Source organism: Silene latifolia, chromosome X (assembly GCF_048544455.1).
Source record: "Silene latifolia isolate original U9 population chromosome X, ASM4854445v1, whole genome shotgun sequence".
NCBI classification, from domain to species: domain Eukaryota; kingdom Viridiplantae; phylum Streptophyta; class Magnoliopsida; order Caryophyllales; family Caryophyllaceae; genus Silene; species Silene latifolia.
In genome coordinates, this window is record NC_133537.1 from 267,751,909 (window position 1) to 267,768,575 (window position 16,667).

General features: G+C 37.6%; 1 protein-coding gene across 2 annotated transcripts in view; it reads right to left on the reverse strand.

Moving 5' to 3' along the window:
- Positions 1-8,282: 8,282 nt before the first annotated feature.
- The window catches only part of LOC141616750 (protein DETOXIFICATION 35-like), a 138,393-nt gene continuing 130,008 nt past the window's right edge, over positions 8,283-16,667 (reverse strand). The window contains exons 7-8 of one of the 2 annotated variants that reach the window (XR_012531024.1): positions 14,282-14,865; positions 8,283-8,684 (exon numbers count right to left, since the gene is read on the reverse strand). Coding sequence is in view for 1 of the 2 variants with exons in the window: in XM_074433881.1 (XP_074289982.1) it covers positions 8,622-8,684 (63 nt within the window). In the remaining variant the exon portion in view is untranslated. The remainder of the gene's footprint in view (positions 8,685-14,281; positions 14,866-16,667) is intronic. The other variant, XM_074433881.1, reaches the window with a different exon arrangement.

The window sequence follows — 16,667 nt, forward strand, 5'->3', positions numbered from 1 at the left end:
GGTATGATCTTTCCAATCTCCTTTTTCCTCTTTATGTTAATGACTATGTGGCTTTATTTTGATTGATGTGGTATAACAATGTGAATTTAGGACTTAGATTTAGTTTATATGTCATATTAGTTGATAGAATCACTTGCATTAGGATGTTTATATTAGTTGCATCATGGCATGTAGTTGCATGTTAGAAATGTTTTGAAAATGCCTAATTAGGAACTTTGACAAGAGCAACTAAGCCATTACAAATACTTGTTCAACTTAAAACTTTGCCTACTAGAATGGTTGTAAAACACCCTAGATAGTGTCATACTAGTGTCTTTGACCCATGAACCAAGGCCTAGTCAAGGGTTTGCATGTGAGTCACCTATCCAACCCCGTGATGCGATGTGGACTTGGTTAACTTGTCTAGGTGACCTTGATAGACCTTGTGGTAAGGAAACCCAAAAATACTTTCTATCAATAAGCTTGAAGTGCTCATTTCAAAGAATTTTGTCATGTGGAAGTAATTTAATGCCAAGGAAACCTCAAATGTTATGAATTGTTGAATATTGAGAAACTTAAGTTGTTTTGATGGAGGCGTACCACTTCGATGTGCTTTGGTGCGGGATCCATTGAATTGGGCCCCCACACGGTTGTGAATTCGGCCGCCCAGAGACAGAGTGACTATCACCCCGAAAAGCTATTGTCTAGAGGTTAACCGGTTGCCTAATAAGCGATTGGCGAAAGCAAAGGACACTAGCCCGGAAGGGACAAACCCCATCTTAAATTTTTGAAATGTGAAAGTGAAATGAGGACAATTTTGAATACTAGGCATATCCACCCATTGTGTATAAAGATTTGAGCATTTCATTCCCAAAAAGCCTTTTTGTCAAGCCACTTGGTCGAGCTTGGGACGATCCATGACCTTTACTTTTGTAGAGAATTCGAGACTCGTCATGTCATATGCTACTAGCATCATAGGGATCATCATTCCACCACCATCCGATCACTCTTGACGAAAGCATTTGGAAATTGAGGACGAAAGTAGTCTAGTTTAACACCATTTGGAGGTGATTTAGTGCCATCCTTTTAGCCTTAGTAATTTGTTGAACTAGTATTTGTGAAGGATTACATGTTCTTAAATTTGTTCCTCTTTAGTGCCTCTGCCACTTGATGAGGAAGTGGCTATTCTTTTGTAGATGCATCCATTATTTGATTTTGTGTGCTTAATGTTTGGATGTGTCGCCATTTTGGCAAGACCCACCTTGCCTTGCAAGAAGGCATCCTACCTCATGGTTGTCTTGTTGTGAGTTGAAGGGGCGGAGTGAGACCCGCTAATTGTCTCATATCGGCTATATTATTAGGATAGGTTAGTATTGGTCCTAGTCTTTGTCACCTCTTTACTCGGGACGAGCAAAGGTTCGGTTTGGGGATATTTGATGTGACCATAATTAGCGCATATTTAGCCCCCGAATTAGCCTTGTTCCCATGCTTTTTAGTGCATATTTGGGTCATTTATTATCTTTAGTTCTTTGTTTTGCATATTCTATGAGATTTTGATCCCTTGGTAGGAAAGGAGTAAGAATCTTGCATTTTCATGGCAAAACAAGACTAAATTGATCGAATCCAATGACCAAGCATCAAGGAGAGACAAGATTAGAAGGCCTTTGTACATATGATAGTAGATGAGCAATGTTGAGAAAGGATCCTTGAGTCTCCAAGGAAATCCCCTAGGAATTTCATGAAGAAAAGGGAAGAAAAGAAGAAGAATTTGTGCTGAGCTACAATCCGAGCGGATTGTCTCCAATCCGCCCGTCTCCTCATAGCACAATCCGAGCGGTTTCCTCCAAAGACGCTCGGATTGCACCGCCACAATCCGCCCGGATTCCCTCGAATCCGCTCGTCTTCCACCACCAGAATCCGCCCGTCCCGACCCCAATACGCCTGGATTCCTCTACAGCACGATTTCCTCTTCTCCAAGTTAAAAAGAAAGAAGCCCTTCCTTCGGAAAATACCGGCTCCTCCCTGCTCAATCTAAAAAGTGTAATTACTAGTTTAGCCCTTAGTTAACCCTAATGCATCCTCCCTAATTTCCACTATAAATACCCCATTAGTCTAATTAGAGGAGCATGTTCTTCTTATCAATAATTAGAGTAGTTAATATCAATCAAATCTCTCTTTAGTTTTGTAATCAACAATTAATCAAGTTCTAATACAAGTTTTATTTCCTTAATCTCTCTTTTGTTCATCCTTTATTTTGGGTAATTGAAGATTATTTGGGTTATTGTTGGGAGATTGACAACCTCTCAATCAAGCATCAAGTACTTCTTTTATCTTTGCTTTATTATTGGAATCATTAGTAGGTATAATTCTCTTAATCCCTTTTTAATTATTGTTAATTACTTTCATTTATTCATCATGTTTCATATTGTTGGTATGATTGACAACCTTGCTAGCATGATCAACATGATAATGAGTGAGTAGTCTCTTAGCTAGGGTTAATGGGTGATTAGGGGAAACCAACATGGGGAATGATTCATGCTTAAATTAATATGCTTTCATGTTTTATTTGCTTGCTTGTTTTGATCTCAACTCATGCACATGTTATATTTGATGAAATGCTAAGCCTATGAATCCTTGCATTTACCACCATCTCCTACCTTTTCAATGAGACTTGTAAGACATAACCCAACTCGAGTCTCATTAGACCATGCATGTTGTTGAGTAGGGAATACTAAGTCGACTTGTAGGTGTTGTACAATCTAATCGATTCGGCTCCGGGGCCCAAACTTTCCTAGGATTGTAAGATATAACCCAACTCAATCCATCACAACAATAATTGCTTGCTTATAGTTTGAGAACATGTTTGTATGATCAATTCCCATGATTCCCCTATGATCCCATGACACCCTAGTGCTTTTTAATCAATTGTTTACACCCCTTTTAATTCATCTTGCTAGTTTATTTTCATTGCTATTTTAGTTAGTGACCTTCTACATCAACCCAATTTGTGACACCCCTAAGACACCACTAGTTTCAATAGAAATCTCATTTCAATTCCCGTCCCTTGGGATCCGACCTTTACTTGCCTCTTTACTAATTGTAGAGTTGTTTGTGAAGTTATAAATTGTGTTTTGATTCGGACGTGACCCAACGACCACACCTTTAATTGTGAACACGAAACGGACCGATCATCTACATACATAAAGAGCTGAACATGCGACAGAGACGGTGGATGGAGTTGATTGGAGACTATGACATGATGATCATATATCACTAGGGTAAGGCTAATGTGGTGGCAGATGCTTTGAGTAGGAAGAGCGTGCATTCGTTGTGTACAGCTATATCTTCGATGAAACTGAGAGATGAAATGTCTAAGATGGGGATCCATATGATTCGAAAGGGGAATGTCATCGGGGACTTAACTATCGAACCTGATTTGTATGATGACATAAAGAGGAAACAGAAACTCGATCCCAAGATTCAAGAGTGGAAGTCAATGGTAGAGAGTGGCACAGTTTCGAGGTTTTCTATCCACACAGATGGGAGTTTTCGTTTTGATGGGAGATGGTGTGTACCTAGTGACGCGGACTTGAAAAAGTTGATCATGACAGAGGCTCATTGCACTCCTTATTCAGTTCATTCGGGTGGTGACAAGCTTTACAAGGACTTAAAGAAAACGTTTTGGTGGCCTAGCATGAAGAAAGATGTGGCCGAGTTCATGGCTAAGTTTCTAATTTGTCAAAGAGTAAAGGGTGAACAACGCAGACCACAAGGTAAGATTCAGTCACTTGAGGTACCAGAGAGGAAATGGGAGTCGATCTCTATGGACTTCACCGTGGGGTTACCAAGGACTCAGCAAGGTAACAATATGATTTGAGTGATCGTCAACCGTTTCACAAAATCAGCTCACTTCATTCCGATGAAGGATACTTGGACTAAGATACAGTTAGCCTTGGGCTATCAGAAGCATGTGGTTCGGTTACATGGGGTGCTAAAGGACATAGTGTCAAACGAGATGCGAGGCTTATATCACGGTTTTGGCAGGAGTTGCAGGATTTGATGAGGACTACCTTGAAGATGAGTACAGCTTTTCATCCTGCGACAGATGGTCAGACTGAGAGGACTATCAAGACTTTGGAGTATATATTGAGGCCTTGTGCCATGGAGTTTGGTGGAAGTTGGGAGGATATATTGGACTTGATAGAGTTTTCATACAACAATAGTTATCACACCAGCACTGGGATGACACTGTTTGAGGCTTTAGATGGCAGGAAGTGCAGGAGTCCGGTATGTTGGGATGATAGTGCCGAAGCTGTGGTTCTAGGACCACAGATGGTACAGGATATGATTGAGCAAGTTCACTTGATTCCCCAAAAGATGAAGGCAGCTCAAGATCGCAAAAAGAGTTATGCAGATTTGAACTGCAGGGACATTGAGTTCGCAGTTGGTGACAAGGTTCTTTTAAAAGTGTCACCTATGAGAGGGGTGATGAGGTTTGGTAAGAAAGGGAAGTTGAGTACGAAGTTTATCGGTCCTTATGAGATCTTAGACCGCGTAGGTGAAGTAGCCTATCGGCTAGCTTTACCACCATTGCTTGATCGGGTCCACAACGTGTTTCATGTTTCACAACTCCGGAAGTATGTGAGCGATCCATCACATGTACTTAAGGTTGAGAACATAGAGTTAGATGAGTCCCTAACATATGCGGAGGTTCCCAAGGAGATCGTAGACCGGAAGGTGCGCAAGACAAGGAACGGTGAGACCGTCTTACTAAAGGTACTTTGGTCTAATCACAATGTGGAAGAAGCCACATGAGAACCAGATGAGGCTATAAGAGAGCGTTTTCCTCACGTTTTCGATCAGGTATATTTGGTTACAGGGACGTAACCGTTATCTTTTAAGGGGGGTAAGAGATGGTCGCATGCATGTTTTGGGGTTAGTTGCGGTCAACATAGTTGTGTTTTTGTCATCTTTTGAGGTTGGGATGAGTGTTTTGTCATGTATAGTTAGAGTTGTTGGTACCTATGAGTAGTTGTGGTTGTTGTCATTGAGCAGGTAGTGTTGTGTTGGGTGTTTTGTTTTGGGTATGGTATGAACTTCGGGGACGAAGTTCGTTTTAAGGAGGGAAGACTGTAATACCACGGTTTTCTGAGTCATGTTACTCGGCCGAATAAGGCTAACTCGGCCGAGTAATGTGTCGTGTGTTTTCTGGTCAGGCTACTGTCCAGGAACATTCGGCCGAGTAGTGTAATACTCGGCCGAGTAAGGAGTACTCGGCCGAGTAAGGAGTACTGACCGAGTATCCGGTCTGACGGAAATTATTTCCGCGGTATGGTTAAGGATGATTAAAGTTATAAATCGTATTTTAACAGTTTTAGTTTTCATTTTTTACCAAAAACCTAATTACTTTCTACGTTCTCTAATAATCCTTAATCACTCCCAAGGCTTTGATCGTTCGTGAGTCTTTGTTCATCTCTCTCTTGCGTCAGTTGCGTCGGTAAGTCACTTGTTTCATATCCTTTGTTTAGAGTTGTCCATTAGGGTTTTACCCTAATGTTGGAATTGGGGAAAAGGGTGATTGCATGTTTGTGATTAGATTGTTGTGGTTATGGTTAGGTGAAGGATTTGTGGAAGAGCGTTTCTAGCCTCTAATGTATACTCGTATTCAGATTAGTGCTAAGGTAGGGTTTCCCAACTCAGTTGTCTGTTTAATTGATTTAAGATGATTATGATTGTATTGGCATGATTAGAATCGTTGTTGGCTTATCTTTCTTGATTGTTGGAGTTGTAGTGGATTGACTATATTAGTGAGGTGCGTCCTCGGCTGAGTGGAGTCATTTTCGGGAATGGCTTCATGCCCTTGATTCGCTCCTTGTGTTTCCCTTAACAAAGGGGGATGTGCACATTAATGGACATGGGTTGTTGCTCGTTGCAATGAGTGGAGCTTAGGTGAGTAAGGTTGTGGTCCCCCACTGGCGATGTGGATTATCTGTTGCGGGCCTGGCGGCAGGTAATCTGGTATGAGGCATGATTGGAATTGGAGGATGGTTATCTTGTTGTTGTCGTGATTGTTTCTTTTATATTGCTTATCTTGATTATTCAGTGAACTGACCCCGTTGTTGTTTTGTAAAACTGTGGTGATCCATTCGGGGATGGTGAGCAGATTGTGACAGGTGATGTTATCTTTAACTGCGGGGACGAGGATGAGATGTCATCACTTTGAGTCTAGAGCTTCCGCTGTTACAAGTTTAGATGTTTTGGATTTTAATGTATTGAGATTTATACACTTTCGTTTTGGTATTTCTTTGAGGCGTTGTAATCGCAAAACGTTATACTTTAATAAATGTTTCTGAATGGTTAATTTTGATATACTAACCTCGGGTAACCGAGATGGTAACAACTTCACATGCTAGGGTGGTCCTTGGTAAGACACCTTGGTATGTGGGGGTGTTACAATTTATCTTAAAGTTTTAAAAATCTATGTATTTCCACAATCATTTACATATTTACATTTTACGTATAATCGTGGGTTGTCACAAAAATAATTATTAAAATAAATTAATTTCCATAATTTTTTCAACGGACTGTAAATAATGAATTTAATTAAGTAGTAATATTAAATTTGATTTATTTATTTTTTTTAAAAAAATCGTTTTAAAAAGGGTAAGTAAAGGCATCACAAGACTATTTTTAGCCTATACTCTAATCCTATAACCGACTCGTAATCCGTATGATTATACCCGTATTTGATCTCACTCGTATACCTAACCCTTATTCTGACCCGGCTTATATGACCTGACTCATGACCCGATCCATCTGACTCGTTTGACAAAGTTATTAGTTATTGATTAGCAAAAGATACAAAACGAAGTCCGCCAAATGTTTTAGAGTACAATGTCATCATCCTACATACTCAAATTTCTGTAAAACTTGAGTTGATAATTTGTGATCATAAACTTTGCCAGATTCCATTTGTAAAATGTCATGTCTCTTATCAACTTTTGTGATAATGGTTCAAAAAAAGTTCTCTAATTAATAAAAACATAAAATCAAAATGCAGTAATTAACAAAATTTTATTCATACATAGTGATGAATATAAGTGGCTGACCCAAAAGTTTACAAATGGAAGTGCATAAATTTTAAAAAAAATGCGAACAAATCGAATCGTGATAAAAATTAATCATCGTCATTGCACATAGTGCGTGACGGTTGTAACTTGTAAGGTGTGTGCAACGGGGGAAAATGTCTATTTTATGGTAAATAGTGACCGTTTTGTGTTAACAGGTTACCAGTTTTAAAAGTTCTCTGCTTTACAATATAGTAATAAATAGTGACCACCTTTTAACGTAAAATCAATTTATAAACGGTACATTTTAAAGGTCGTTGCACCATAAGAGCGTTGTATGGAGTATAAACCAAGTAGTGAACAAAACGTCAATTGTATTATGTATTTTAGGTGATTCACTCATTAATGGAGAAGATAATGACGAAGCTTTATCTTCTCGTCTTTAAGAATTTCAAAAATACGCTAAGTTTTTTTTATTTCTTCATCAATCTAAAACGAAACATAACATACATAACTTATTTGAAATTGATAAAAATTTGAAATTAGGGTTCTAAAGTTATATTTTGTTATCACCTACAAATTTAAAACCCTAAGCAGAGACAAGAAAATAAGATTTCAATTGAAAATTTTGAAACTAGGGTTACTAATTTCTATAATCGGCGGATATAAATATACAATTAAACTAACAATTAATGGATATTTGGGACACAAAATTAGAAATAGAAAATAAAGAGAACTCAAAATCCAAAATCTAGATTACAAAATTAGAGGTTGAGGTTGGGAAGTCTGGCATTTCTAACTAAAAAAAAAAAGAAATTGAAAGGGTAAGGTCATACGGAAGACTAAAAAGAGTGTTTACACCTCATGAAATTGATAAAAATTTGAAATTAGGGTTCTAAAGTTATATTTTGTTATCACCTACAAATTTAAAACCCTAAGCAGAGACAAGAAAATAAGATTTCAATTGAAAATTTTGAAACTAGGGTTACTAATTTCTATAATCGGCGGATATAAATATACAATTAAACTAACAATTAATGGATATTTGGGACACAAAATTAGAAATAGAAAATAAAGAGAACTCAAAATCCAAAATCTAGATTACAAAATTAGAGGTTGAGGTTGGGAAGTCTGGCATTTCTAACTAAAAAAAAAAAGAAATTGAAAGGGTAAGGTCATACGGAAGACTAAAAAGAGTGTTTACACCTCATGAAAAAAAGATTGAAAGCGAGCGAATGGGGAATTGAGCCTGGGTATTGCCAATCAAATGTGTTAGTCTTGTCGACTATGCCACTTCAATGCTAGTTACACATTATGCACTCAAATGATAAACATGCTTGTATACAGTTTATTCAAAAAAAAAAAATTCAGAAATTGCGGGTGCGCACCCCTAGATCCGCCCCTAATAAAAGGTTGTTTAGAGGTTAAAAACAAACCCTCTTAGCAAAAATATACATCTGAAGTCGTACAATTTATCTCTCTGATTTGACATTACTATAATGTGAAGAATGATGCCTTAAAAATATGAAATTGGACAAACATAAGTCATAATTGACTCTCTTCACTTTTAACCAGCTAAATTTGTGGCTTAATTTCTTGGCCACCCCACCTTTGCATACGACCAACTGTTTCCTCCACCTATAGTTAAAATTCACTTGTTAAATTAAATGGTATATTTTACATGAATACAAAACAATTTTTTTTAAAATATTTTGGTTAGAAACAAAAGTTGCATTGAAATTTACTATATGATCGATGGAGTTAAAGGGATATTATTAATATAACTGAAATATACCAAGCCAAGGGATTTAATTATTTAAGTATCACTTTTACATATTTCACACCATGTTAAGTGAAGTTAATTGGTGTGGTAGTAGCTCATATATCTTAACAAATGATCAAATGATGGATTCATAACAATCTCCTAAGCCTTAACTGTCGGGGACTGGGCAACCCCGACACGGTTTCTGCCCTACGTACTTTGGTATGAAGGGAAGCCCCGACCATGATATTTTTATGTGAAACTAAACTTTGTTGTCGTGATATGCGGAGAGTTAGGGAGAAGTTAGAGGGATATAACGGGATTGAGGTTGATAGTATGGAAAGATCGGGGGGCTTGCGTTTATGTGGAAGAAGGAGATCGATTGTACATTTGAGTCGGCCTCTGTTCACTATATGGATTTCCATGTTAAACATGGGGATAAGGAGTGGAGAATTACGGGATTCTACGGCTGGCCAGCCGTCGCTGATCGTCATCTTTCATGGGAATTACTTCGACTCCTTTCTAGACAATCATCGTTACCATGGGTTTGCATTGGTGACTATAATGAAGTTCTTTTTTCAACAGAAATGAGGGGGTAGGGGAGTAGGGCACAATGGCAGATGAACAATTTCCAAGCAGCTGTTAATGAGTGCGGACTAAAAGACATTTCGTGGGAAGGGTATAAATATACTTTTGATAATGGACAGGCTGGTGACGCAAATAGACAAAGTGTGCTTGACCGGGCTTTGTGTACTGAATCTTGGCTGGATTTATTCCCATATGCAAAATTATTTCATCTCGATAGGGAATGGTCCGACCACGCGCCGTTAAAGCTTGTTTTTTATAGAAGGGAGATTGGTAGCCGTACAAGGAGCAGATTCCGTTTCGAACAAATATGGGTGGGTGAGGAGGGTTGTGAAGAAGCGGTGGTCAGAGGGCTTGACGAGGTAATGGGAACCTGGTGCATTCGTTGGAGGCTTGTGCTAAGGATCTCCTTGCTTGGAGGAAGATTAATATTGGTAAAATTAATAGGTCGCTTGCTTTGAAACGAAAACAGTTGGCCAGGCTTAATGAGGGGGATCGGTCCGTGAGTGAGGTGCAAAAGCGAAAGAAAATTATCGCAGAAATTGCAAATCTTCATCGTCAAGAGGAGCAATACTGGAGGCAAAGCTCAAGGGCGTTATGGCTGAAAGACGGAGACAAAAATACCATGTTTTTTCACTCTAGAGCGGGGGAAAGAAAGAGGAAGAATTTCATTAGTCGATTAATTGATGATGGGGGGACTGTGCGAATGGGAGATGAAGAGGTGTCGAGGGTCGCGAATGATTATTTGAAGGAGCTCTTTACATGGACGCAACCGACTGAATTTAACGAGATTCTTTAGGGCATGGAGGGACGGGTAACGGATAGAACGAATAGCTTCTTACGAGCAGATTATAGTGAAGCGGAGGTTATTGAGGCGCTTAACCAATTGCATCCTTTAAAGGCTCCGGGTCCTGATGGTATGAATGGTCTCTTTTATCAGTCGTATTGGAAGATTATCGGTCCAAATGTGGTGTCTACGGTCCTGGGTATTTTGCGGGGTGAAGCATCTTCTATAGGGCTTAATAAGACTAACATTGTCTTAATTCCAAAGAAGAAGGCGCCGGATAAAATTAGCGATTTTCGACCGATAAGTTTATGCAACGTGGCCTATAAATTGGTATCGAAAGTGCTAACGAATCGGCTGAAACTTTTTCTTTGGGAGATTGTCTCGGAAAATCAAAGTGCGTTCACTCCAGGTCGGTTGATCATGGATAATATACTGATTGCGTTTGAGCTTTTTCACTTCATGAAAAATAGCAGACACACGGATTGCAACATGGCGATCAAACTGGACATGGCTAAGGCATATGATAGGGTGGAATGGGTCTTTTTAAGACGGGTTCTTGAGACAATGGGTTTCGACTTGCACTGGATTCAACGCGTCATGGAGTGTGTCTCCACAGTCACCTTCTTGGTGCTAATTAACGGAGCCCCGTCTGAGGAGTTTAAACCGATTAGAGGGTTGCGTCAAGGTGACCCTTTATCACCGTATTTGTTCCTTATTTGTGCGGAGGCTTTGTCTAACTTGCTTCAAAGGGCAGTAGAGAATGAGCCTCGACACGGTGTAAGAGTGGCGGCAGGTGCACCTTCCATTTCCCATCTTTTGTTTGCGGATGATAGCATATTTTTTGTCCGGGCCTCTATGGAGGAGGCTGATGAAGAGTCTATCGCAGTCGAAATACTCGAGAGAGAGGGAGGTGAATTGAGTATTTAAAAACTTATGCCCGCTATTTATTTTACAATGTGATTAATTACTTAAAGTTTATTGATTAAACTTTAACTAATTAACTAAGTGATGACAAATGTAATTAAATGAACAAAAACGAAAACTGCAAAGACACACGGTTTTGAAGTGGTTCAGCTTCACATGTCGAAGCCTACGTCCACTATTCTCGATTAATAATTTTAGTACCTTTCTCCGGATTAAAAAATTATCAACCCAACTCGTATAACTAACCCTAGTTATAACTCAATTAAATATCACTAGATATTCAATTTTGACTATCTGAAGTTACTAAGAAAACACTTGATTGTTCTTCTAAGTGTTCACACAATTGAACGAGTAAGAAACAATATGAAGTACTATTATCTTATAACGTAACCTTAAGAATAATATGCAAATTAAAGAGCACGACTTTTCGTAAAGATTTTCAAATGCAAAACAATAAAAATACTTGATTAAAATTAAACTTAAAATTGTTTGCAAGAAACTTTTCTGTTTCGAAAACTTATTTTAATTTTATGAAAATCACAAGTATATATAGTAGAGAAGACATACTAGGGTTTTGATCGAAACCCTAGAGGTGTCGTGAGGCAAGGTAAGTTGTTCCACAAGAAACAAATCTTATCTTTCCTAAATTTAATCTTCTAGATATTTTAATTAAGTAAATAAGGTAAATCTAATATATTTGATAAGATATAGAAATATCTTAAGGCAATATAAAAAGATTTGACCTAACAAAATTTACTTGCATAGGGAGTAATGTCGGCCACCACACGGCTCATAAGCCCACCTTGGGCGAAACCCTAGGTCAAAATATCAAGGAATAGATTAGGGTTAGGTTTAGATAATTTATCAAACACTAGGTAGCATGACGACTCATAAGTCGTTTTACTAACCAATAGGATAATGCAAATTATTTACTCTAAACAACCCAAATTAAATTTCTATTATATATACGCATGATTTCGAAACATGCTTGAAAAATTTTATCTTTTGAAAACTTATTTTAAACTATTTAAAATCGTGCCTTCAAATGCAACCAAAAGTTATAATAGAAGTAGCTATAACTTTAAGTTTGGTAAGTAAAATTATAGGTGAAATAGCTATAACTTTACTTTCCCAATATTTCTTCTTAAGATACCGTTATTAGTGAAGACCTATACTAGCTAATCTTCCTGGAGATCTTCAGTGATAGGGTCTTCTCTTCATCTTGATCATAAGCTCTTCATCTTGAGCTTGTTAAAGACTTGATTGAGCCTTTTGCTTGAGTGATCATCATACTTGAAACTCGTTACAGTTACTATGATGCTTTCAGAATCTTCAATGTTATAGCTCAAGCTGCTATAATATTACCTGAACGATGCTTCACAAATCTTCAATGTTATAGCCAAGGATGATATAACATTACTTGCTAAACTTGTAAACTTAAGTCAATCTATAAAAGACTAAACAAACGATTACAAGCAAGAGTATATATAACACGAAGCACACACTTGTCATTATCAAAACTTAATCATATATCTATATGGTCCAACAAATTCCCCCTTTTTGATGATGACAAGTCTCTTACGATTTGTCACTAAGTGTAAGTTCCCCCTCAACATAATACTATAAAAGTTATAGTCAGTTGAGCGCAAGAGTAATCCACTTATATACAAAGTATAGCATTTAAGGACCTTAAGAGATTAAAGGTTCTGACAAGGAGCAAGCTTAGGCAATTACTTAAGTCACGATCATTTTCTTCCCCCTCTTGGCATCATCGAATAGATGAGAAAAGACATAAAACAACTAGAATAATATATATTGAGACACGTATTAATCATGCAAAGAGATATTATAATACGAGAAAGTAATCTACGATAAGAAAGCAAAATATAAGATATGTCTACTACAAATCCTTGAAAAATAGTAAAGCTACTACCTTTGAATACCACTTTTCAGAATAGGACCGACCTCCATGAATACCGTATCTCACAACACGGTTTACCCGTGTCCTTTCCTCTGCGGTAAGTCGTACCTTATCAAGACCCGTCATAGTTGCATTCGGCATATATTCTCGAAACAAAATCCTTTGAGAATCATCTTGATTAACCACTACCTCGGCGTCTTTAACCGAACCCTCAAGACTAACATCCTTCTTCTTACCCTTATTAAGCTTTCGACGTTTTCCCTCTAGATTAGGTTCAACCCGGTTATGATCAGGATTGGTAGGTTTAGGATTTGGTTGAGGTGAGGGAGTGTTTGTGGTAGGAAAGGGCTTGTTGCATGTTGGTTTAGATAAACCGGTCCGAGTTGTGGACCGAGTTGAAGGTGAGTGGAAGCGAGTTGAAGGTAAAGACATGATGATGATTGATGGTGAGGTTGAGTGTAGGAGAGTTTTGAGAGAGATAAAACTTTTAGGGAGTTGTGTGGTGATTGGGACGGATGGAAGGTGGAGTATTTATGAGATTAGCAATTTGCAATATGGTAAGTTAACGTTTGTGTTGGATTAGGAAAGTGGAGGGATAAACGTGTAGGGGTAGGAAACACAAGATATAGGTAGATTTTTTATTTACCATATTATACACAAGGGATTAGATAATATTGTTAGGGTTAGATTTTGTGAGATATGGTAAGATAAAATTTTGGCAAAAGATAGAAATATGGTAGTGAATTTCGGTAAAGGGATATGAAAGACTAAATTGTTACCGAATTTATGGTTCGTAATAAAAACATAAGATATATATGACTAGCAGACGGAATATTCTCGTAAAATAATATGACATTTAACATAAATAAACTTGCAACGAAAAATACGGACACAGTTATACAATCTCGTCAAATCTAGTCAGTCATACGGAAAATAAAATATTTGTGACAAGTTTAGTTGCCACCAATTAAACCAATTTCCAGCCGTAAAATCTCAAAACGTTCTCTAGCCAATGCTTTGCTAAAACTGTCAACCTATTGTTTTTCTGTACTATAAAATTCTAGTCTTATGTTGCCCTTATCTACATGATCACGTAGAAAATGGTGTCTAATGTCTATATGCTTAGTATGCGAGTGCTGCGCGGGATTCTTAGATATAATTATGGCACTCGTATTATCACATAAAATAGGTATACACCCCACATTAACACCATAATCACATAATTGTTGCTTAAGCCATAAAAGTTGAGAACATACCAACCCAGCGGCAATATATTCGGCTTCAGCTGTAGATAACGCGATGGAATTTTGCTTATTTGACCCCCCATGTAATAATACACGGTCCAACAAACATGGCTATGCCGGAAGTACTTTTTCTGTCAAATGAACAACCTGCATAATCTGCATCTGAATACCCTATGAGATCGAAATTGCATTCAATAGGATACCATAGATATAATTTAGATGTACCAATCAAATACTTCAAGATTCTCTTAACTGCAATCATATGCGATTCTTTAGGGCACGACTGAAATCGAGCACAAACGCATACACTAAACATTATATCAGGACGACTTGCAGTTAAAGAAAGAAGTGAGCCAATCTACCTCGATAAGTCGTCTCATCGACAGACTTACCGTCTTCATCCTTAGACAACTTCTTATCTGTACCCATATGAGTTGGCTTAGAATTAGAATTTTCCATACCGAATTTCTTGATTAGCTCCTTGATGTATTTCTGTTGGTGTATCATAATTCCTTCAGTAGTTTGTTGAATTTGGAGTCCAAGGAAGAACTTGAGTTCTCCCATCATGCTCATCTCGAATTCTGAGGTCATTAATTCTGAAAAATACTTACATAAACGATCATTAGTTGAACCAAAGATAATATCATCAACGTAAATTTGTACGATTAATAGATCGGAATTTTAAGTTTTCAAGAATAAGGTTTTTTCGACAGATCCTCTTTTAAAACCACTTTCAAGAAGATATTTTGATAATCTGTCATACCATGACCTAGGAGCTTGTTTCAAACCATACAAAGCTTTATCTAATTTGAAAACATGGTTCTAAAACTTGCTATCGAGAAATCCTGGATGTTGTTCCACGAAAACCTCCTCATTCAAATAAGCGTTAAGAAAAGTTGTCTTAACGTCCATTTGATATAGTTTAATTCCTTTATGAGCAGCAAATGCTATCAATAGTCTAATAGCCTCAAGTTTGGCTACAGGAGCAAAGGTTTCATCATAGTCAATTCCTTCTTGTTGATTGTACCCTTGTACAACCAATCTAGCTTTATTTCTTACAATAACTCCTGTATCATCCAGCTTGTTTTTGAAAACTCATCTTGTACCAATAACAGTTCGGTCTTTAGGCCTTGAAACCAAATGCCAAACTTTATTCCGTTTGAACTGTTGAAGCTCTTCTTGCATAGCAACGATCCAGTCTGGTTCTGCAAGTGTTTCTTTGATATTTGTTGGCTCAATGGTTCAGAGGAAGGAGTAAAATGAGCAGAAGTTGTTAAGCTTTTTACGAATTCGAACTCCTTCATTTAAACTTCCTAGAATGGTTTCCATTGGATGAGAGTCCTTGTATCTCCATTTCTTAGAAACAGGAGGCACATCTTTATCTGAACTAGTTTCACCTTCTTCGAATGATTGGGGTTCAAGCCTTGTTCCCCCTGAATCCAATCTTGGGGTTATAACAGAATCAGGTATAACTCTGGATCTTGTTTTTTGATTTGGATTTGATGTTATAACATCATCAGTTATAACTTCATTTTCCAATTGTTTGGATTTAGAAGAGGTTATAATAACATCAACTATACTCTCAGTTCTCTTTCCTCTATCATTCGAAGGGCTTCCTTGTTCATCATTTGTGCCTTCAATTTCCTTATCTTCCTCATCCAATTCTGGAAGATCATCCCTGGATAGTCGGAAATCAGGTTTGTTCAAATCTTCTTCCGCATCCTATTCAGGTTTATCAAACATATTATTCTCATCAAAAATAACATGAACACTTTCTTCGATGCATAAGGTTCTCTTATTGAAAACCTTGTATGCTTTATTATGACTAGAATAACCGACAAACACAGCCTCGTCACTTCTGGGATCGAATTTGCTTAATCTATTTTTACCATTATTATGGACAAAACATTTACTCCCGAAGCAACGTAGATGTGATATGTTGGGTTTACGTCCCCTAAGAAGGTCGTAAGGAGTCTTCTTGAGAATTGATCTAATCAAAGCTCGATTATGCACATAGCATGCAGTGCTAACCGCTTCAACCCAAAAACTACGAGGTAGACCACTACACAACAACATTTTGCGTGCCATATCCTCTAATGTTCTATTCATACGTTCAACAATACCATTTTGTTGTAGGGTTCATGGTGCTGAGAAGTTATGCCCAACACCATTCTCCCTACAATATTCTATAAAAGCATGGTTATCAAATTCGATGCCATGATCCGTACGAATGGAAACTAATTTTGATTTATACTTATATTGGGCAAGCTTCATTAGAATTGCAAACTCTTCGAAAGTTTCATCTTTTGAATTGAGAAAGATTGGCCAAACATATCTAGAATAATCATCAACTAGAACAAAGACATACCTGGATCCACCTCTACTTCTTACCTTCATT